The sequence below is a fragment of the Rhamphochromis longiceps genome, linkage group LG20 (assembly GCF_057381845.1).
Source record: "Rhamphochromis longiceps isolate RC_006_pf linkage group LG20, R_longiceps_female_GT1.1, whole genome shotgun sequence".
Classification (NCBI taxonomy): Eukaryota; Metazoa; Chordata; class Actinopteri; order Cichliformes; family Cichlidae; genus Rhamphochromis; species Rhamphochromis longiceps.
The window spans coordinates 1,221,929-1,246,321 of NC_140576.1; the positions used below are offsets into that span (position 1 = coordinate 1,221,929).

General features: G+C 39.5%; 2 protein-coding genes across 2 annotated transcripts; one reads left to right on the plus strand and one right to left on the minus strand.

Annotated features, from left to right (window-relative positions):
• Nucleotides 1-1,539: 1,539 nt before the first annotated feature.
• kcna10a (potassium voltage-gated channel, shaker-related subfamily, member 10a) lies at nt 1,540-3,255 on the plus strand. The gene has a single exon (XM_085393267.1). The coding sequence runs from the start codon at nt 1,540-1,542 to the stop codon at nt 3,253-3,255; it is 1,716 nt and encodes a 571-aa protein (XP_085249393.1).
• Nucleotides 3,256-20,855: 17,600 nt separating this feature from the next.
• Nucleotides 20,856-22,692, minus strand: pnpla1 (patatin-like phospholipase domain containing 1). Its single transcript, XM_085395073.1, has 6 exons — nt 22,485-22,692; nt 22,167-22,399; nt 22,003-22,068; nt 21,702-21,911; nt 21,431-21,491; nt 20,856-21,151 (listed from the first exon to the last, which is right to left on the minus strand). Exons 1-6 carry the CDS (start codon nt 22,690-22,692, stop codon nt 20,946-20,948), a joined length of 984 nt encoding a protein of 327 aa, XP_085251199.1. The 3' UTR covers nt 20,856-20,945.
• Between the last annotated feature and the right edge of the window lie 1,701 nt (nt 22,693-24,393).

The following is a 24,393-nucleotide window of genomic DNA, read 5'->3' on the forward strand; positions in this document are numbered from 1 at the left end:
CCATTGTATGATTTACCAGTTTGTGTTTTTCATATCGTATGATTCAGCACATGATTTTAACATTTTGCAATCCTAAAGAATTATTTAGGCCTTGTTCATCCTTGTTTCATATTTTATTCCTGTGAAAGACAGTAGTCACCATGATGCTTTTCTGTGTCCCATTTTTTTGCCTGATTTTGATCGATCAGACTCCTTTTTTTTTGTCGGGGTCCTCTCTCATCATCCTGTCTATCCATCCACCCACCTATCAAGTCCCATTCTGTCTCATTGACACATTCCCTTTTTTTTTGCAATGCTGTCCTCATCCCATCCACCCACATCCACTTCTCCAATAATTTTCATATCATCCTCGTTATTCTCGCTCTCTCTTTGTCTCCCAGGAGGATTGGTATCACTGGCTCTGGTTTTAGGTGGTGACTCATCTCTGGAGTCTTTAATTAAACATCTGCAGGCTTTAGCACCCATTCACACAGTTACACACATGCATGCACACCCACACACACACACCTATACAGTACAACCCCACACAGGCACACACACCGACAGGCACAAATACACCTTTCACACAACCTCACTATTTCATACTATGTGAATGCTGATGAAAAAACACACACAGGTAAATACAAATATAAAGAGCAAAGCTGGAACAGAGCTTATTTTTACAGCTAAGACCAAAGATATGGCACAGTGGAGTTTAAATGTGAGCCTTGGCGTCTGGTAGAAACTAGGCTCATGCTATCACTGCACAGTCAGTTAATTATGCACTAATGTATGCAGAGTCCCAGTTACCTCGGACTGTCCTCCTTTCCTACAACCCTCGGGGTCATGACAGGTTGTGCAGCTCTCATCCCTTTTCTTTCATTTCAGGTTGTTTGTTAAAATAACTTCAGTGTCCAGTATATGCACTGGTTAGTATGTATTGCTAACTAGTATTACTTATTTAAAGGAATAGTAGTAAAGTTTATGTCAACAATTTGATAATGATTTGATCAGTCAGAGATATGTGAACATGTAAGGGTCAGGCCCTACTGTAGCTACCCTTGAGTTGCTCTCCTATTTAATGTCTGCTGTTTTCAAAGTTACATGACCCATCGCAGTGCCACTGCCACAGCAGGCAAAAGAAAGAACCAGCAAAGAATTTACTAGTTTTTGTTCTTTCTCTCCCCCATGTTCTAGCTGTATTGCTGGTAGATAACGTTGCTGGTTCCCAGTTTCTTTTCTTTTCATCTTAAACTATGTCTCTCACTTTCTGTTTCCAAATAATTCTCCAAGAAACTAGCATTTGTGTTTATCATATTCTAATGACCTGATGCTTGCCTTGGTGAGCTCTGCACAGCTAACAGAAACACACTGATAATCTTTGTCTCTCCTCTTCAACTCTACAGGAGCTGGATTTTTAAAAAACAAGTTGAAGGAGTTTTTGTATTTACGTCAGTCACACTGTAGCCTGAATGCTCTGCTACGCTGCTGGAGCTGCTGACTCTGGTGTGTGAACCTCCCATCTGTCAGTCTGTGTGTTGCACTGGCTGAACCAAAGCCATGGAGGTGGCCTTGGTAGACTTTGAGAGCCTGGATGACCTTGCTGGCAACCTTGGAGATGAGGTGGACACCTATGCTGATGAGACCACAGCTCTCACAGTGGACATGCCCCCAGAGCACAGCAGCCCAACCAGCAACTACCATCTAAGAGCCACAGACCTAACACCTACACCTTCCCACTGCAGCCCTATACCCCCATACATTTGGGAATCGACCTCCTCTTCACCCATTCCGCAGACACTTACAGTACCACAGTCCCCGACGATGCCAACTCCAACTAGAAAGGGGCGTAGCAGCTGTGCTAGCATGATCTCAAACTTTAAACTGCTGCTAAGCAGTGAGGGCAGCAAGGAAAGTGAGATGATCTTTAACCGGCTTGCTAAGGAGTGCTGTGAGGATCTCTTTGTTGATAAACGAGGCTTGGATGATGGAGATCAGAAAATCATCATCAACATTGCCGGTCTTCGTTTTGAGACGCAGCTTAAAACACTGGACCAGTTTCCTGAGACACTTCTAGGGGACCCTTTGAAGAGGATGGAATACTTTGATCCAATGAGGAACGAGTACTTCTTTGATCGGAACAGACCCAGCTTTGATGGAATTTTATATTACTACCAGTCAGGAGGTAAAGTTAGGCGACCAGCTAACGTTCCCCTCGATGTGTTTGCAGATGAAATTCTGTTCTATGAGCTTGGAAACGAGGCTATGGAGCAGTTCAGAGAAGAAGAAGGATTCTTAAAAGACGTTGAGATTCCTCTTCCTAGTAATGATGTGTACAGACAATTCTGGCTGCTGTTTGAGTACCCAGAGAGCTCCAATGCAGCACGAGGTGTAGCGCTGGTGTCCGTCCTTGTCATCGTCATATCCATTATTATTTTCTGCATGGAAACACTACCAGAATTCAGAGATGAGACCGACCCAGTTGTGCCCACAGCTGTACAACCTTTTAACCAAACTGTGGGTCCGCCTGGTGTAAAGCCCACAACCTTCTCTGATCCTTTCTTCATCATTGAAACTGCCTGCATTGGTTGGTTTTTCTTTGAGCTGTGTGTGCGATTTGTGGTCTGCCCTAGCAAAAGAGAGTTTTTCCACAACCTCATGAACATTATTGACATCATATCTATCATCCCTTATTTTGTCACTGTGATTACAGAATTGGCCACAACTCCAGCAGAAAGCTCAGGGCAGAACATGTCTTTGGCCATTCTACGTATCATCCGCTTGGTGCGGGTGTTTCGTATATTCAAACTATCTCGTCACTCTAAAGGGCTCCAGATCCTGGGACAGACTCTGAAGGCCAGCATGCGTGAGCTCGGGTTGCTCATCTTTTTCCTCTTTATTGGAGTTATCCTTTTCTCCAGCGCTATCTACTTTGCTGAGGTAGACGAGCCAAATACAGTGTTTGCCAGCATACCTGATGGCTTCTGGTGGGCTGTTGTTACCATGACCACTGTAGGCTACGGAGACATGTGTCCCATTACCATGGGGGGTAAGATGGTGGGCACCTTGTGTGCCATTGCAGGTGTGCTGACTATTGCCTTGCCTGTTCCCGTCATTGTTTCCAACTTCAACTATTTCTACCATAGAGAGGCAGAAGCAGAGGACAAGTTGCCCTTGGCTGATGCTGTCGAGAAAGCCATAAAGGATACCACACAGGGTAGCAACACCTCGCTCAATAAAGCCAACGGGATCTGGCAGAGTGACAAAGGGAACTGACGTCAGAAGAACACTGTTCAATAGGAGGTGAAAGCAGTAAATATTAAATAGTCACTGTTACGAGTGGCCAGTTGGCTTCATTAGATCTGCACTGCACCGTGTGAAAAATATGTTTTTTAATTATAAACTGGTTGTACCACATTTACCTCTTTTTGTCCAATATGGAAATGACATTTTGAAAATGAGTTCCCCATATTAATGTTTAGGAATTCATGTTATTACGTTTCATGTTTAGGTTGCACACACCCGAGAAACGTTCTTCATTCTCGTGTGTGTCTAACAGATCCTTTTAAAGGAAACCTTCTGTTCATTGCATTGGCCAGTAATCCTAATGTTTACAACATGTTGTGATTTTGTCCTCGAGGATGTTTAACACAGCTTTCCAACAGCATTTTAATGGGCCATAAAGTATTAAACCATTTAAAGTTCATCTAAAGTAAAGAAAATTCTTAACTGTCACATTGTTAATGTATTTTATTCATCTCTGATAATTCAACATTTCATCCTATTGGAATAAATTCTCTCCTGCTCAAAAACTGATGCTTATATAATATTTACAGTGTCTGCAATGCCTCACACGGCCCACTTTTCATCTCACTGCTTAACTGAAATCTTCTATATTGTCCGATTAAAATTGCAACTCTGCAAAACTGAATTGCTGGCCAGTTCTGAACAAACAAAGGTCCCTCCTTTCCTCTAAGTGTCTTCAAAGACTAATTTGTGTTGTGCTTATTGTCTAGATTATAGTCATCACATATTTATTTATTTATTTATTTATTTATTTATTTATTTACACAAAAACTGAATCATAATTGTGAAGTATTCATTCGTTCTCACTGGGTTGACCGAGTAAGGATTCTCCACAACTCACAGTCAGACTGATTCCACTTCATATAGTTGTTGTTTTTATTTGTTGTATTGTAATGGAGTGCCTTAAATCATGCAATGTTGGGATACTGTTGAATATGCCATATATAATTCCACTGTAATACCTCTGTCTGTCACACATATATGCTCAGTATTTTTGGTTTCATATTTGACTGGTATTATAAAGGTTATAACCATTTTGTCCTTTTCATGCATTTGTGTGTTATTTAAAGAAAAGGAGTGTCCAACATAATATTCTGGATCTGAATGAATCTTGAAAGAAGTTATGTGAAGTGTAATGGATCTACACTCTTTATGGGGTCACATCAGTTCTCCCAAATTTGGATTTCATCCTTTTTTTTCCTTTCATTCACTGTCTTATTGTAGACAAAGAAACTTCAGTTATAGAGAATTTCTCTCTGTGTCAAAGAAAATATGAATGAGAGATGAAAGAAGCCAAAGATAATTGCTTATAAAGGGATCTGTTATCCCATAACTCAAAAACTGTGCTTTTGCAACGTAACATAGAGGTGGGTCTTTGAAAAGTGGCTCATAAAAATAAATTCTGGAAAGAAAAATTGAGATAATCTGGATCCAAGGATGTGATTTTATTTATTTTTTTAATCTCAAAATACATAACATCCAAATTTGGACACACTTTAGAGCGTGGTGGTTGAGCATATGATGAAAATGAGATTATACGGTGGCAACAACAAGTGAGCCCATCGGAATTACTTGGTTTTCTACACAATGTGATCTTTGAAGGTTTTTACACAATTAGCTTATTACTAAACTGCACTCATGCATCAGGATCTTTATTGGGTTTTAATTGGGCTTTACTTAGATTTACTTGTTCCCTTGTTTGCCCGGGTTCAGTTTTATCAGGTGGGAACTATCCTGGCAATATAGGATACTTTCATTAATTAGAAATTGATGATGATTGGCTTATAATAGGCCTACAGACACAGACTCTCACATTATTGACAGTAATGTCAGTAATGTCTATATGTAGCTTGGTGTACATGACAATTTTAAATAAAAAATGTTGCACCTTAGATGGAGCTTTGCTGGATTAGGCACCACTTGCACAGGCTAGAGACAGGTCAGCAACAACCTGAAATCACTGGGGAAATGTGTACTCTCCAACCACCTGGCAAGTGGACGTTGTTGGCTATCATTGTGAAATCGATTCCTAAAGTCACGCAGGTCTAGACTGGTCATTGACCTCCCTGGCAATCACAGATTACTGGGAAAAAATGTTGCCCCTTGCACCGATCGCTCTCCAGGCCTGTATGACTGAGACTTACATGTTTGCTAATTTTATAAGCATAAGGGTTCACATTTTGCATCATATTGTATAGCAGTAATAATAATAATAATAATAGTGGAACGATAACCTGAAGATCTACCCATATTCTAATTTCATGTAAATGTAAGTGAATCCAAGCAATTCACTTCTTTTTCTTGTCACTATGTTACTTTCTGTGTGTTTGACAATCAGCTTTGCGGTCATAATGATAACTAACTGTATGGTTTGATGCCCGTTTTTGTTGATACAGGTAATCACTTGTTCAGCTGGTAAACTGATAAATGATAACAGCATACTCATGAAAACAATAAGCCAGAGTTTATTTCATTACGAAGACCTTTACACTGTATTTATATGTATGAAAACATACGATTTACTGTAATGAAGATGTAATACATCCTGGGATTTTAAATGTTTTCTTCTCATGTTTTATGTGCACTGGTGTGTTTATAGAAAGTTGTGCTTGTGTGAATGGAGATACATAGGTGTGCATGTTTGGTGAAAGAGAGAGGAGTGAACTTTTTTGTATTCCCTCTGTGTTCCCCCTTCAGGTAAGAAAATCCCCAGTGTTATATAAGATTTCGTCATGACTTTCATTAAGCAGTCTCTGCTTTCACTGTAATGCTAGTGCCACACAAACACTGGTAGTCTGTGAGGTACCAACAGGATGCCAGTCTCTGGTTCACATGGAGAAGTCTGCTATCACCTGATACTGTTGTCTGTAGATATAACAGCTCATCTCAGTGAAATAAACCAGTACAATAAAGTACATCATCTGAACTGTACTGCACATTAGGTGTTGGCCTAAATGTGGACTCAGTGAAATAGTCTATTGTGCCCACTTGCAATATAGTTATCAACACTGGTGGTCTCTTTTTTTATTTTTTATTTTTTTTAACCATGTAGGTATTTTTGGATTCTCCAGATCTGGCAAACAATAATACAAAATATTGTGTCTGTATAATAAAAATAATTTTAAATAAATTTCACTTATCAGCAGAATTTCACGAATCCTCATGATGCTCATCAAGTGAATGAGGCTGAAGTGAACAGAAACCAAATCACAGCCAGTGAAAAGGAAAAGACACTTAACAGGGTGCAAAGGTGAACGGCAACAACGGCGATACAAACACACACTGACACCACAATCATGTGAGTGATTAAAAGTTTCTACTTTTGCAGATTTTATGATGTTAATGATTGCATACCCAGTATTCCAGAATTGCTGCAACATAACATAATAGCAACGTGCTCTGATTGTGACCTCTTGAAGTTTAAATAGGCAGCACAGGACTACCAACAGTTAACTGAGACGACAATCTGGACGTGCTGACCAAAACCAAACCAAAGACTGAGAATATTGCTGGTCTGATGAGTCTCATTTTCTACTTTAGCATTTGGATGGTCGAGTCAAATTTAGCTAAACACCATGGAAGCCCCCTGTTTGGCATGAACAGCTCAGGCTGCTGCTGGTGGTGATATATTGGTGTGGCTTAGAACAAACTGAGAATTGTTTAAATGCCAGCTTGTACCTGAATATTGTTGCTGGCCATGTCCATCTCTTTATGACCAGAGTGTGCCCATGAAGCTGCTTAAAGCAGGATAATACTCCATGTCACAAAGCTCACATCATCTCAAACTGGTTTCTTGAACATGATGAGTTCTCTGTGCTCGTGCCCTGCACAGTCATCAGATCTCAATCCATTAGATCACCTTTGCGATGGGATGTAATGGGAAATTCCCATCATGGGTGTTCATTCACCACATCTGTGGCATCTGTATGATGCCATCATCTGAATATGGACCAAAATCACTGAGGAATATTCCCAGCACCACGCTGAATCCATGCTACAAAGAATGAAGGCATTCTGAAGGCTGTAAAAGTGTACATCTGTATATCTAATACAGACATTCAAGAAAATGTTTATATATTACTAATGTATCTTAAGTGCAAATTTACAAGATATCACACACCTCATGAGAAATGAGAAATGTATAAAACGCATTGAATAGAACTTAAAGTTGGATTTTTTCCCCCATATATACACTTCAGAAAGCAGTTTCATCATATAGTTGTGCCTTGATTATGAGTAGTTGAGTGAAGATATGCTATTAGAGTAAGTTGGTATGATGACTGTCGGTGCAACAATTGTGTCTCTGAGTGACATAAACGTAACCAGAGAATACACGACCACATTCCTGAGCTGACAGACTGTGTGATTGTTGTAGTGTGCCTTTACACATTCATCTTGAAAACAGAGGATAAAATGAAGATGATTAACAACACTGTCTTTCTAACCTTGAATTTGCAAGAAATTCCTGTTAGCAGCAGCTGAATTTCCTCCTGTGTCACATCACAAATGCTGTGTTATTTTGCAAGGTTAGAATTAAATAGCCCTTTATTGTCATTGTACATCTACAATGAACTTGCAGGTGCTCCACACCAACTGTGCCTAAATACAATATAAATATTCATAGTGGGAACAATAAAGCAAGCAGTGCTTTTGACATTTCAAATTAAATGCTGCTGAAGAGAACAGATGATTACTCTTTGAGAGTTCTTGCTCCTCAGATGACTTTGTGGGTGCTTTACTAGAACAGGTTGTTTTCTCCAGGAAATTTCTATAACAGGAACCTCAAAAAATGAATATATGACCCAGATTATGATCATAATGAGAGGCGTCCAAGGCAATGAGTGAAAAGGGAGAAAGGTGGACTGAGTGACACCTGGGAGGAGATGGAAGGTGAGAGTTGACACGCCACCTGGTCCGTGGTAGTGGACTGTCATATAAGTTACAAGCAGGTGCAGAAGGTTGCGAGTGAAACAGATATCTGGCACACACAAAGATCACACACATAGACAGATGTCTGGTTTGCTATCCTCGTGGGGACATCCCAATGACATAATGCTTTCCCAGCTGCTTTTTCACATTTTGAATGTGAAAAATGTCTTCAACCCTGTGCGGGCCTGGATTCTGGTCCCCACCAGTATAAGAACCCGTACAGACACACACACACACACACGCACACAATGGAAATTAAACAATAATTAGAGTTTCAAGAAGAACAACAAGCTAATAAAAGTCAGAATTGTGATGAACTTTAGCACATTGTAGTTATCAAGTCCTTTTTTATAAACAGAGGTTACTACTTCCATCATGTAGAATGCAACAGGAGTAACATTTGTCCATTAAACCCCCGGTTATTAATTTTCTTTCTTGAAAGATGCTATGAAAATCTAAATTATTATTATTATCACAAAGGCAGTGGGTGACATTTCACATTAACGACGATGCAAATCTACCTGTTAAAGAAACTTCACGACTCCTGTTGGCTGAATTAACAGCTACAGTGGAAATCACTATATTTTTAAACTGATAATTCCATAAATGGACAAATGTGTGGTTAAAAAGTACAGTGGAAAAAGAATCCATGGCAAATTTAAACACTGCACATTCAGGTGCAGCAAAGAAAAAAACAAAAACAAATAAACAAAACCTTAAACAAATATACAGAAAATTCCCTAATTAAAAAATGGCACATTGTATTGTATTTATACAGATAGTTTTGTTGTTGTTGTTGTTGTTGTTGTTGTTGCTCTCTTTTGCTTGTTTTGAATGTGTGCATCAAATACCTGCTAAGTGATATAAAAACTAAAATATTAGAATTTGATTCAACACATTGGAGTGCAAAGTGGAGCTTGGAGGGTCTGTTAGTGTAGAAAATTGCACAGTAAACCATAGCATCAAAAATAAAGTTTGTGTTTTCATACTTGCATTTCAGTGAAATGATTTTCATCTAACTGTCAGGTTTACACACTTTGCAGTTCTTTGTTCTGGTTAAGAGTTGTTTTTATTGTTGTCAGATATACAGTGGAGCTGGTTTGGTGCCTGTTGCTATGTGTTCTAAGACAACAGACAAAAGGACTTTCCTCATTCATATCATTAATGCTAAACCAATTTCCTATCCTTGTTTAACAGATTAAGAGGAGGCCTTCATACCAACACATCATTGTTGTCTTTGATGATCGTTCAGGTCTCTAAGCTTGCAACAGCTGTATTTTCACAAGTAACACAACTGAGCCTCATCGCTAACATGGATTACGAGAGAAATTTGAAGAGGACTTACCCATCTAAAATGCTAAATGAAAATATCAGCCATCAAATCAGCTAGAAGTAAAAACAGCTTTTGATATTAATCCTCCTGCTTATTTATCCAGAATGTGTTTATGTTGGCTTGTGTTTGTGTGTGTCCCATTTTCTCTTGGAGTGGGGTTTTAACAACATCCAGTCAATCTGACTACATCCCTGGCAAGGTTGGTTAGGTTTCTAAAATTGTGTCCATTACAGACACTAGATACCTCATCAAAATTGTAATTGGTAATATAATCCAAGGGGTTACCCAAACAGAGTAAAAGATACTTCCAGATTACCTTCAGGATTTGTTGTAGAAACATATATATTGAATAATATATAAATTTACAAATGTCAAACCATGGCATCTGAAACTTTTTTACTTTTCATAAAGACATGACAGTCTCCTCTTTTTTTTTCTTTGAATTCTTGGTTCTCACTCTCCCCTCAAAACTATCCTAATGGAATATCCTTTCAATAATGTGGGGTTTTTATTATGTATAACTAGTGTGTTTTATTTTGTGTGTTTTTGTGGTGTTGTGGCCATCATAAAATCAGTTATACTTATATGAAAACCTCAAAAAAGCATAAATATTTCACTGTCCTATACATGTACAGAGGGCACCACACACATGTATACAAGGTGGGAATATAGTGGGATTTGAAAACATAATGATGGCAGCAGCCATCAACAGTCAGGTCAATTCAGGTACAGTGAAAGTAACATTTTGAGTGACTGGCTCAGGGAGCGCTTTGTTTTGCCTCAACACTCATTGTGTAGGTGGAGGTGACAGCAGGAGGTTGTCTACATTTACACACACGATGTAAATGACAGGATTTCATTCACATGGATCCAAACAGTTGTAAATACCCACAAAGATGTGTGCACATAACTTTTAAACATTTAAGCATCAAATGAGGATTGGGCCTGGTTTTGTTTTTCATGCTCTGTTGTTATTGTAGAGTGAAAACGAAGTAGCTACACTGTTGACTTTTATCAAAAAAAGGAAACATTAAATAAAGAAAAAGTGGTTTCAGTGTGTGTGATTTGTGTGAGCATTGGGCTGAAACTGCACAGTGGAAGATCCCTGTCAAATGCTTAAAGATGCATGAAGGTGCTCCATCATTAACGAGCTGCTTTGATGGAAAATTCCACAACTGAGTGCGAGATAAACGGAGCGAGATAGATGAAGGAAGACAGAGGAGACAGAGTCTGTGTGACACATGGGAGAGAGAATTTCTGTGAGGACTGGTGTGTCCCTCTTTTGAACTTCAGTGTGTGTGTGTGTGTGTGTGCGTGTGCGTGTGCGTGTGTGCATGTGTGTGTGTGCTTTCATCCATAATTAACTGCATCCGGTGATCCTGCTGTCATGGTGTGTATACATACATTACAGAACAGACCCTGACAGATTTATTGGCTCACTGGTTGTTGTTGTTGTTTTTCTCCTTGTGATTGATTTTAGGCTTTTTTTGGAGGGGGGGTTAAAGGCCCTGTATTATTTATTTTCCTCTCCATTTTCACAGTTTTGATTAGAACTGGTGTTTCCACTGTGCAAAGGTGAAAGCAGCAGGAATGGGTATTTAATTCTACACACAAAGTGATGTTTGTCTGCATTGCCAGGACAGTAAGAAATCTTTTGTTAATATGATAGTTATTTTTGCATCTTTGCAAATCACAAAGAAGAAGAAGCAACTAAAAAGAAAAAAAGTAACACTGATTCTGTTGGAAGTGGCAATCCTCAACAAAGCCTTACAGCTATAACGAAATGTGTTGTTTTGTTTTAGTTTTTTCTATTAAAAATTGTCAGGTGGTATAAATGGAGTTTAATGAGATAAATGTCAAACATTAAGCCATTAACAAGGCAAGACTGTGTAGAAATGGTTTATGTAGAAGGTAATCAAAAACTTCAGGGACCAGCAGAATGCAACGCCACATACAAAACAAAAACCCTGTTTTCATTTTGGTTAGCTGGATCACCTAAGGCCAACACAACAGTATTATCTGGATTATCCTTTTGTGTTACACATTTCAATGTTTTTTTCCTCGCTACTTAGCCTGACCTGTCTCCTCAATGTGATGTTTGTGTATTGTATGTACGGTCGGCAAGGTCTGTCATCTCGGTTGTGGGCAAAAGACCTGCAACTGACAAATAAAGGCTCTCTCATCTCTCATCTCTCATCTCAACAGGGGAATTTATTCAACTGTGCAGAGGGAAGCATCGTGTTCTGGATGGGGTTGGTGAGGACAGGGGGAATAACAGCATGAAAACATCAGCATGGATACAATCATCTCATCTGTGAAGAGTTTCCGCTGTGCTTATCTGCCCGTCATGAGGCGGTAACACGGGAACGGTGGTTAAACCACGTTCTTGTGCAACAATTTCACAACACAACAGTGTTTCACCATATCCAGTCATGAGATACACAGCAGTTGGCTCTTGTTATTTATGTCTCACACATGAGGCCATATTAAACAGTAGATAATACTTCGATATTCATTTCACTGGTTTTCCTGACACAACAAACAGCGTTGCTACAGCTTAATTTAGAATGGTGACACCACATAATCTGTTTTATTTTAAAATAACTCCTAACTATTATCAACTTTCATCAGCTTTTCTAACCACAAAAACCAAATCTGACCAAGCCCCCCCAGCTCGGTTGGACCCCTTGAGTGTGGGGGCCCCTCAGATTGTGGACCTCTGGGCCCGGGGCTTGGTCTGCTCTGGCGTAGCCCTGTGACTCCTGCACCGTGGCTGCCGGGTGACACCCGTCCAAGGCACTCCTCAGCTCTTTTCTGGGTGGGTGGCACGATTGCCTCTGCAGTGGTCGTCCTTAAGCTCTCGTGCTCTGGGGGGCATCTAGATGTCTGGGGCCTGGGTCTCGTCCATGCCTGCTTCATGTCCTGGGGGGCAGGGCCACACCTACTAGACACTTATATGGAGAACTTTATGAATACGAACGAGCTCGCACACACAGGTGTGCACACAGGTACCCACAGACACACACTGTCTGGGTTGGCTGCTGCATCTAAACATATCATGCATTACTAGTACTGTATGCTGCTCAGTAACATTCAATATTTATTATTTACTTACATTCAATTTATTTACATTTATTCAAATAATCATATTTATTAATTATTATTACTGTTGTGTTCGTTGTTGCTATGGTTTCCTGACTGTGTTGTCTGCTTTTGTGTCTGTTTTTCAGCAGGTGAAAGCTGATTTTTAGTGTCTGTCCTCTCTCTATCCGTCCTCGCCTTCTGTTAACTCTCTTACAAACGTCTCTTTCCTTCTTCTTTCTCTTTCCCGTCCTCTGGTCCTGTCCCTTCTGATTGTATTGACTTAAAATAAAAATATAATGATAATAAAGATCAAATAAACGATGACAATCAAGTGGACCAGTATAGCAAAAGCCATGATGGTCCAATTGGGAAAATAAATCTGTTGGGCATTTTGCTTGGCCTTAGGACAATACTTCTGATTGCTACAGTGCCAGATATGACAGGCAAATAATAATAATAAAATAAATAAATCAAAGCATTTGATTGTTGAAATTACACAGATCTACATTTAGTCATCGAGGCCAAAAATCCCTAAACTGGAGGCACTACACACATGCAATAGTCACCAGGAAAAACCTGGATAATTAGATAAAGTTTAAGTTCTCAGGGTCAGACAGGGCAAACAGGAAACTACTTTTCTGCTTTACCAGGAAATGACATAGTGATGTTCATAAGCAAAAATAAGACTTTTCTTCAGTCTAATCATCCAGGCTCTAAATTCAGAAGATGTAGAGGAAGCAGAAGAAAAGCTTAGAAACTGAACAATCTGTTAGTGTGTAGTGTAGTCTAGTGTGTGTTAGTGTGATCACAAGGGCTGCTGAAGGTTTGGGAGAAACAATATCCCCCAGATGACCCATCTTCAAGGCAAAGGAAGATCCATATGGGCTCAAAATGTGGTCATAAATATTTTGTACTTGTAAATCGGGATTTGTATGTGTAAAAAGAATTTGTGTGTGCACTTAGCCAAAAAAAACCCTGCAAGTTACAAGTACGAATTTTGACCCTATTTTTCTTCCTTTCATCTGATTGGTCAATGTCATGTCAATCACAAATGTAACAATCCAATCAGAGAACAGATGGGTTTGGCTGTCGGAGGGGGTTAGGGTTAGGGTCTCGTTGTGCATTTATTGTCTGTGCTCACCTCCATTCATTGTCGCATCGTTCCCTCACGCTGTGCGTTTCCTCCGTGCTCCAGTTCCCTGTGTTCCCAGTGTAGCTCCCTCATGTCTCTGGTTTTTGATTTGAGTTTCTTGTTTATAGCTCCTTGTGTTTAGTTCAGTACCAATCTGTTTTTTCAGCAGTAAAGCTGCCGTTTTGAGTTCATCCCTCCCCTCGTATGAGTCCTGCGCTTGCGTTCTATTTCCTGCCCGCTACACAATGAAACATGTTCACTGTGTAAGACGAAGTAGTCAGTTACAGCCACATTTTTATATTAACTACACATAAATTATATAATTTTTAATGATGAAAGTGTAATTCAAACAATTTCCAAGAGTTATGTAGATGCTGATAATGCTCGTACCCTAAGCAGCTCAAGCACACTTGGGTTTTGCAGCAGGACGATGATCTGAAACACAGCAGAAAATCTATCTCCGATTGACTCAAAGCAACAGTTTAGATGCTTTAGCCTGAGTTTAAACTTTGAAAATCCTCCTGTGTGGATGAATTAAAACAATCCTTCAAAGAAGAGTAGACTAAAAGCGATAGGAAAGACTTATTGCAAGTTACTGCAAACACTGGATTGCAGTTCTTGCTGGCAAGGGTGGCACAACCAGTTATTATCGTTAGGGGGCAACTACTTTTTCACATGGGGCCAGGTAGACACACGGAGAGCTTCTTTCCTTAACCTCCTAAGACCCGAACTCTTCCACAGCAGCATTTTTTATTTCTCTTTGATATTTGGGCTGATTGGGACCTGATGAATGTTAAAACAAAGAATTACCAGGGTTTTTTCACCTTATTTTTGTTTCTAAGAAAAATCAGAGCCACATATGAGGATATTCGTTTAAAATTTTGATAGAACAGCAGCAGCATAATGTCCTCGTCAGTGGATATCAGGCCCTTGTAGAGCAAAATTGAGTATTTTGGTCTAAATAACCCAAAATGTGATGTCCACATATGTGGATGCCAGGTCCTAGGAGGTTAATAAATGAAATCATAAATTTTAAAAATGCCTTTTTGTATTTACTTGAGGAGAGATTTTGGTTCACTTTGATTTGTAGAAGTGTTTTCAGTGACACTGGGCAAAGATAAACGAGCATAAACTCTCACACAAACACAAGATACATATTTTTACTGAGACACATATCTGATGTGTTTCTCTTGGTTTGACGTTGTGTTTATGCGTGTGTGCTTTAATAGCACGGAGAACCAGATGGAGATCATCTATACCTTTAAGGCAGTATTTGTCAAAACCCATTTTCATCATCTCAAGCAACAAAAAAGCATTAAGACTATCATTAAAAAACAAGTCAACCTCCAGATGTGTCTCTGCAGCATTTTATCAGTGACAGAAATTTCATAAAGAAGCAAAAAAACAACCTAGAATCAATTATTCCTCAACTCACATAGCAATCACTCTACGGTATACTCACTCAGTTGCAGATTACTGAATGTACTTTTAGAGATATCGTCGTTAAAGAGACAGTGAGCAATGTGAACTCAGTTTTACTGATGTCAGTCCTAATTTTTTATTGCTTTTGAGCAGAGGGTTTGACGAGTAAGGGCCCAGTTAAAACAAAAAACAAAAACAACAATACATAATTCAGGGCCCGATGGAAAATGCACACATTCATTTCATTTTTTTGAGAATGCTGTTACATTTTTTACATCCTGACAGAGGATGAATCTCATTCTGCGTTATGTTATGACCTAGTTTGGCACAAGTTTTTTTTTAATCTAAAGTTAAAAGTACACAAAAAAAGAACTTGTGCATTTCCAGCCTTTATCCCATGTTGTCTTTATATGACAAGTCTGCCACATACTCTCAAAAACTGAAAAACCAGCAAGGGCATCTTTCTTTCTTCGCAAAGCCAGCTTACTGCCAGTTGACTGGCTGGATCAGCGGCTGATGCGGAACAGCACCAGATGTGTGTGTTATCTGTATCATCCATCCACATTTATTATATAAGAGGATCTGTCTGCAGGTAGCAGGCCATCTGTATGAAAAAGGACATGGAGCTGAGAGATCAAAATCATCTGTTCCTCTCTGTGTCGACACGTTTCCATTCAGACAGGAGTGTGAAAGTGGATTAGATGGTCACCCGAGAAAGCGGTGTACTTTCGTTAATAAAGCCATACCCCTGATTTAAGCCTGTCTAGACACCATTGATGTGTTTTTCTGTCATCTCTGTTTATTTGTTTGCATATTTAAAATGAACCCCATTAGTCTTCCTGGGGCCCAAACCCCCAGGAAAAACACTATGACAAAATACACACATTTCCATTACAAATGACCTTACCCTCTTACAATATTTACAATAAATTAAAAGCTGCCTAAATAGGCTTTTAAATCATTTTTCAAATTATGAATAGAAGCCAGTTCTCTAATTGCATAAGGCAACTTATTCCACTGAAAAGATGCTCTGAATATAACAAAAAGTTGCTTTTAACCGGAGGAGTTACCAAATGTACTATGATTATGCATTTCATCTGGATGCTGCAACTGAGCAGAAAACAAATATGGTGTGTTTACCAGTATTGCTTTCTTTAAAAATACAAGTAAGTCATTGTATAATTTGGCTGTTACAGAAAGCCAAGGAAGTTTATTGTGCATTTTATCGATATTTGTATTGTATGAACACCTTAACACTAATCTGGCCGCCTTGTTCTGGACTAACTGAAGTTCAGATCTGTCTTATTAGCTGCTGACCAAATGACTGAGCAGCACTCTAGATGAGATAACACTAGTGCATTAATGACATCTTTCATAACAGAAGTAATACAAAAGGAGCATTTCCTAGCTATAGCTATGCCCTGTCCCATTTTCCTTATAACAGAGTTGATGTGCTGAGACCATGAAAGGTGGTGGTTTATGGTAACACCAAGTAATTTAGTCTGGGTGACCTGTTCTAATACCGATCCAGCTATGGAAAGATTTAGCTGTGAGCTGTTGACTAAGCGTCCTCTACTTCCTATTAACATGGATTTGGATACGTTTAAAATCATGTTGTTTTTACTTATTCAGTCAAATATGTTCAGTAAATCTTGTTGCACTGGTCAATTCAGAGTAAAACATGGTGGAATCATCAGCATACATTACAAGATGAGATTTATCCAGGACGTACGGCAGATCATTCGTAAAGACTGAGCAGAGAAGTGGACCGAGGCAGCTGCCTTGGGGTAGAGCACTGTTCATTTCACAGCCCTCAGAGAAATAACCATCATAATAAACCTGTTGCCTTCTTTCAGACAAATAACTTTCCATCCAGCACAAAGCAGCTGGTGAAAATCCATAACATTTTAGTTTATCTATTAAGAGATCATGATTTATCAAATCAAATGCAGCACTAAAGTCCACGAATGCCAACCCGACCAGGTTCCCATCATCTAGATGTTTATACCAGTTATCTGAGCTGAGCTGGTGGAGTGACCAGGTTTGTAGGCATGTTGAAACTGAGTGAGTAACTGATTTTCATAATTTTACTTAGACCAGTAATCGGTCTGCTATTGACACCATTAAAAACGTCGTTCTTGTTTTTAGGGATGGGAATTATTTTCGATTCTTTCCACTGCAATGGAAATGAGCTGCATGCCAAAGATCTATTACATATGTGACATAGGGACACAAACTTGGCTGCAACTTTGAGCAGTTTGCTGTCTGTGTTATCAGAGGATGTATCGTCAGGAAGTGATATCAATAAGCGCTCTACCATCTCAACACTCACTGCCTCAAACTTAAATTGGCTTTGCTTATTATTCACGATAACATCCTGTATAAGTGATAAACTGGGATCGCCTCGGCTCATATTAGATTTTAAATTTGTTATTTTATTGCTGTAGTAATTAAAAACATTATTGGCCTTAGCTTTACTCATAAACGTTCCACCCGTGTAGATGTGAGACACCACCGGAGCAAGATCTCTACCCATTATATTTAAAACTTCCCACACCTTCTTTCCGTCCTTACTGGCCTCCTTGAGCTTCAGTTGACAATATTCTTTCTTCTTGCACATATTCAGTTTAGTTACTTGATTTCTTAACTCGCGATATCTTGCCCACTCTTGTGGACTGACAGAATTATTTGCTTTTGCTATATCTCTTTCTGACGTTGCAGCCTTAAATTCATTATCTAGCCAAGTTCTTTTTAACAGTACATCTCCATACGGGGGCATGTTTGTCAGCCAGGTAGCAAAAGTTTGCACAATATGAAGAAGGTCCTAAGGCTACAACTCAATTTAGCCTAATTTATAACAACAGGCCGGTCAAATGAAACCAAAAGCATCAAGCATAGACTGGAAGACAGGAGCTATTAACAGCTAAATTTTAGAAAAGCAACACAAAGACTTGATACAAGGCAAATAAGCCTTAGAAAGTAGGTTTCTGCTCCTTTGACATCAAACTTGCCTTGTCACACATTAGTATTTGTGCCCTTTCCCAGAATTCCTTGATCGTTATTAAGCTACGTCTGGAAATGAAATGAAGACATGCCGTAGGCAACAGCGGTTCACCACCGAATCGCTGTAAAATGATAGTGAGGTAACGATGAAAGAGCCCTATTGTGTAACAGCTCATCACAGGACTGACCGTCACCCTGCAGCTAAATTCTTAACCATGAGTGTTTTTGTCAGTGATGTTCTGATTTTTCAACTCTGAAAGAGCACTTACTGTAGATAAACAGGACGGCATTTTCAGACAGACCACAACCACTTGCTGTCACATTTTGTGCTTAAAAATGACATTAAACTATAAAACATTTCATTAGTTTCTTTGAAGACTAAGACATGTTGACTTTTTTCTAGAAGAGCTTAACTATAGTGCATTTTACAGATTGTAGTTACAATGTTCTCCAAGGAAATGAAAGTAATTCTGAAGGGTTGATTACCACCTTTCAGTGGCCTTTTACATCCTACCATCTTCAGGTCAAACACCTTCAGGTTTTGTTTGGTTTCATAACTTCTTCATAAATTCTGTAAAGGATTCTACATCCAGCACAACGTTGAGTGTTAAAGAACCAATAATGACAAAACTATGCCAACTGTGAAGGTCTGCACTCCACTGCCTCAGCAACACAATTTCACAAGTATGAAAACATAGATACAGATACTGTACTCAGCTTTCGTAAATTACAAGCCTGCAAACTCTTCAACACTTTAGAACATGTTAAATGGAAATCTGCACTTCACTTGTTTACAGCAGTATTTCACAAAGACTGTTGTTTTGGTTTCTTGTAAACCGGAGATGATTTTTCACTGGCATTCTCTGAACGTGAAGAAAACTCGTTGAAAGGCGATGGCTGCCTCCGGCCTTGTGATGCCTCAGACTGCGCCTGGTCTTTCTGCCACAGCGCCCGGGCGACCGGCATGATGCTAAAACAGAGATATTCAAGTTCAGTTGAGTTTGGCTGAAATACTTGAGATTGAAAACGGTTAAGATTTCAAGTAAAATAATTCTATATAAATCCTATACGCAATAAACAGTGTAATAATTTAAGATACGAGATGCCATCTTACTTTTCATTTATATTCTTCTTGATGGTAGAGACAGCTCCTTCGAAAAAGAAAAAGGTGAAAACTCTCATGGTGTGCCAAGTCAACAGAAGAAGCTCAGGCATCTGCTTGAACAGCAACTCCAGCCTGGTGGAAATAGAGAGGTCACAGTGATTGTATCTGCATAAAAAGTAAATAACAAACTACAAGTACAGTAATGTGAAAAAGAAAATACGCTGTCTTTAATTGTTTTACATATTAGGAAATATCGTCTGGTCCTCACCAGAATTTAAAATGAGATAAATACAGCCTCAGATGAACAATAAAACATGACACGTTACAATGTGTAATTATTGGTTTAGCAAAAAACGAAGAAAACTAAGCACACCTTTAACAGCAAGAGCTTTTTGTGTATGACTAATCAGTCTTTCACATCACTGTGTTGGGATTTAGGCCCATTTTCTTTACAAGATTTCTTCAATTCAATTAAAGTTGATCTATATATATATGTGCCAAAAAACACCAATAATTGTCTCAAGGCGCTCTACACTGGAGACAGTGGGAAGTAAAGTTCTGGCAGAACCAGTTTGTATGGGGTGTTTGTGTCGACATGCTCTGTTTGGTTTTCTCTAAATATGGCGCAGGGCATTAAATCCAACATCCTCACGTTGATCTTGGCTCTCCACAGTACATTGTTCCAGATGCAGCTTTGTAAACTTAAGGCATGCTGCAATCTTCTTTTTAGAGAGAAGAGGCCTTCTCAACTATTAGAAAAAAACTCCTCCTTGGTCAATCTTCTCTAACTGTACTGTCATGAACTTTTTAACATGCTAACTTCAGTCTGTACAGTCTGAGGTGTAGCTGCTGGTCATCGTGCTGTATTGGGATGATTAGGATGTGTTGCAGAGATGCTGCCTCTGTTTAAGGCAATAGTCTGACAATCTGGGACTTCTTTATTTTCTTGCAGAACGTTGAGCGAGATCAGTCATTCTAAAAACAAAAATTAAGAAGCTAAGTAAAAAGCTGCAGGTTGCAGCTAATGTAGTGTTGCATAATGATAAACAATGGAAAGCACTGCTATCAGTAATTCTAAAAGGTATAAGAGACATTACCACATTATGTCTCTGCACAAAAGTAGGAATTACAGAACTCCGTCACCATCTATTAGCAGCCGTTTCCTGGAATTATCCAGCAACCTCATGATGATCACATCATCTCAGAAATTTATGGTCATTAGTGAAACGATCGAGCTGTTTTCTTTCTTCTTTGTTTATCAAACAAAAACAAAGAGAGTTTCAGAGCTTCGGAGCACACAAAGTTTCTGCTGGCCTGTCTGTGTTCAGCGTGTTCATTACCTGTCCCTGTTCTGCAGCACAGCGTAATAAGACAGCATGAGGGGCAGGAGCAGGTAGGATAGGATTCTTGCAGGGAGTCCAAACATGTTCAGATAAGTCATCACGTTGCTCAGCAACACTGAAACGCAGACATGAACAAAGATAGCTTTGCAAAGGCAAAGTGGAACAATATGAATGTTCTGGTTGAGTTTCTACTGAATCATTCATCGTTCTGTTGACATCACATTGACAAACTGACCAACGTCAGATTTCATTTACATTGCTATGAAATTGCTATTTCCCTATTAGTAATATTTGTGCCTGTGAGTGTGTTCAAAACATGCCGTTTTTCACAGTATCAAAATGGAGAGGAGGATACTGTGCAGCTTCCTGTGTGGTCGAGTCGCTCATCTGAATGGTTCCGTTGTCTATAAAAGATGTCAGCTCGGTCGTCCCATTTTCCAGCTTCTTCTTCTCCTCTTCATCTTTCATGGTTTCCAGATGAAGCCATGTGATATTCTGATTAACACTAAGTGGCCCTTGGGACAGTTTTGAACATGAGAGAAAGGAATTAAAGAGAAAGTTAGGTAGATTAAGTTTAGCCAAGAAAAACTGTTTGTTTGTTTGTTTGTTTGTTTGTTTGTTTGTTTGTTTGTTTGTTTGTTTGTTTGTTTGTTTGTTTGTTTGTTTGTTTGTTTGTTTGTTTGTTTGTTTGTTTGTTTGTTTGTTTGTTTGTTTCTTTCTTTCTTTCTTTCTTTCTTTCTTTCTTTCTTTCTTTCTTTCTTTCTTTCTTTCTTTGTAACTAGCACCTGACTCACCATTACTCTGAAGGAAATGAACAGCATCTTTGTAGCCACTGTGAAAGGCTTCCTCCATATTCTGGAGAGGAAAAAATGACATAAACATAATTAAATGTGACACAATGAAATGAAAGATCAAAAATAATGTAATGTTTTGTAGCATAATGTTTAATTTCCTTTGCTATATTTCTAAAAATGTTAAACACAAACTATTACACAATAATAGATTGAGGATAGAGATGGGGATACAGGCAGTATAGGATATGGCCACATATAGTTTGGGTCTGACCTCCAAAGTTGGGTAAATGGCATTGATGAACCTGAAGCTGTTGTCCAAATTGCCCTTTAAAGTGACACCATGCGTTACAATGTCCAGCCAACATGGTGCGTCGCCAGGGCAGATGTCACTCTCTCCAGAAAATGGGCACACGGTCAGTGTGCGACTGGAGGATCCAGGCGCTATAGGCTGAATGCCGCTTAAGCCACCATCCAAATAGAACTGCAGCAGAGATTAACATTTGGGATTTTTATTTTGAAAACAGGGCTCACAAGGTGCGTGGAGGGAAGTTTTGAGGCCACCAAATACTCACTACTCCTTTGAATGATGGAGGTACAAAACCACAGTAACCAGGCAAAAAACAGCTACAAAGCAGTGCCTGAACACAGCACACAACAGTTTTTAGTCAACATAGTTATTAAGGTTTGTTTTTTACTTTTCTTATTTCTGAGCTCCAAAACAGCAGAGCAAGCGTACCTGTACTACATCTTCTTTGGAGTCAAAATCAGACATGAGAATTTGCTCGCCATCCGTCAGACGGGTCATGGTAACAGCAAGGCGACCGTTGGCCAGTTGGTGCACATTAGGCGGAAGATGCTTGTTTAAAATACATTCCAGCCAGTGAAAAAGCTTGATTGAGGGGTTCAGTGGTCCAAGGGTAAAAGACTTCACTTCCTTGGCAAAATGAATCATCTCATCCCGAATGGTAACTGTGAATTAGAGGATTGGGGGAATAAATGTGTAATGAATACATCCAACAGAAGTCATTGCAGAACATAAGAAAGAGTCACTTACTTAGATTCATTTCACAAACCACAGCAGCTGCTACCAGAGAACCAGCAGATGAGCCAAGGATGCTAGGTGCGGAGTGAAGTATCCAGGGTGCATAATGTAGGAAGCACTGGGCGACGCCTAACTGGTAGGTGGCCAGGAACCCTGATCCAGAAAAGGAGATGGACTGAGGACCTTCAGTGTACTGATAACTGGAAACTCCGGAGGTCATTTTCAATGATCTGTTTAAATATTGTAAATGGAGAAAAGCTTTTTTTTAAAATGGAGAACAAGCTAAGGCGAACTTAGATGAACTATCCACTCAGATCTTGGGAGAGGGTTTCACAGTCAGTGTTTTTAAATTCATTGCAATTAGACATAGCATGTTGGTCACGCTCATGTGAACAGGGGTAAAACAAGGATTTCTAATGTTGGGAGGTTGTGTAGCTCCATGGTTGCAATGCATAAACCAAAATACTTTCGCATATATACTATTTGAATAAAAACACTTTAAACAAGATGAGAGAAGGTGGAAAGTTTTACTGAGTGCACATAAACTGATCAACTCCCAGCTGTTGCCAATAAAACGCTTCTGCGATCTTCTGTTCATCAGTATCATATATAAGAGTGATAGTCAATATTTAATTTATAATTACTTGACTGATATTTCAGAGTATACAGGGAGTGCAGAATTATTAGGCAAATGAGTATTTTGTCCACATCATCCTCTTCATGCATGTTGTCTTACTCCAAGCTGTATAGGCTCGAAAGCCTACTACCAATTAAGCATATTAGGTGATGTGCATCTCTGTAATGAGAAGGGGTGTGGTCTAATGACATCAACACCCTATATCAGGTGTGCATAATTATTAGGCAACGTCCTTTCCTTTGGCAAAATGGGTCAAAAGAAGGACTTGACAGGCTCAGAAAAGTCAAAAATAGTGAGATATCTTGCAGAGGGATGCAGCAGTCTCAAAATTGCAAAGCTTCTGAAGCGTGATCATCGAACAATCAAGCGTTTCATTCAAAATAGTCAACAGGGTCGCAAGAAGCGTGTGGAAAAACCAAGGCGCCAAATAACTGCCCATGAACTGAGAAAAGTCAAGCGTGCAGCTGCCAAGATGCCACTTGCCACCAGTTTGGCCATATTTCAGAGCTGCAACATCACTGGAGTGCCCAAAAGCACAAGGTGTGCAATACTCAGAGACATGGCCAAGGTAAGAAAGGCTGAAAGACGACCACCACTGAACAAGACACACAAGCTGAAACGTCAAGACTGGGCCAAGAAATATCTCAAGACTGGTTTTTCTAAGGTTTTATGGACTGATGAAATGAGAGTGAGTCTTGATGGGCCAGATGGATGGGCCTGTGGCTGGATTGGTAAAGGACAGAGAGCTCCAGTCCGACTCAGACGCCAGCAAGGTGGAGGTGGAGTACTGGTTTGGGCTGGTATCATCAAAGATGAGCTTGTGGGGCCTTTTCGGGTTGAGGATGGAGTCAAGCTCAACTCCCAGTCCTACTGCCAGTTTCTGGAAGACACCTTCTTCAAGCAGTGGTACAGGAAGAAGTCTGCATCCTTCAAGAAAAACATGATTTTCATGCAGGACAATGCTCCATCACACGCGTCCAAGTACTCCACAGCGTGGCTGCAAGAAAGGGTATAAAAGAAGAGAAACTAATGACATGGCCTCCTTGTTCACCTGATCTGAACCCCATTGAGAACCTGTGGTCCATCATCAAATGTGAGATTTACAAGGAGGGAAAACAGTACACCTCTCTGAACAGTGTCTGGGAGGCTGTGGTTGCTGCTGCACGCAATGTTGATGGTGAACAGATCAAAACACTGACAGAATCCATGGATGGCAGGCTTTTGAGTGTCCTTGCAAAGAAAGGTGGCTATATTGGTCGCTGATTTGTTTTTGTTTTGTTTTTG

Excerpts from the sequence above, each read along its gene's own strand:
- kcna10a (XM_085393267.1), top strand. The coding sequence starts at position 1,540 with ATGGAGGTGGCCTTGGTAGACTTTGAGAGCCTGGATGACCTTGCTGGC.
- pnpla1 (XM_085395073.1), bottom strand. The coding sequence starts at position 22,692 with ATGACCTCCGGAGTTTCCAGTTATCAGTACACTGAAGGTCCTCAGTCC. Across the intron at positions 22,069-22,166 it reads CCAAAGAAGATGTAGTACAG|GCACTGCTTTGTAGCTGTTT; the intron begins GTACGCTTGCTC and ends TGCTGTGTTCAG. Across the intron at positions 21,912-22,002 it reads CTCCATCATTCAAAGGAGTA|TTCTATTTGGATGGTGGCTT; the intron begins GTGAGTATTTGG and ends TCTCTGCTGCAG.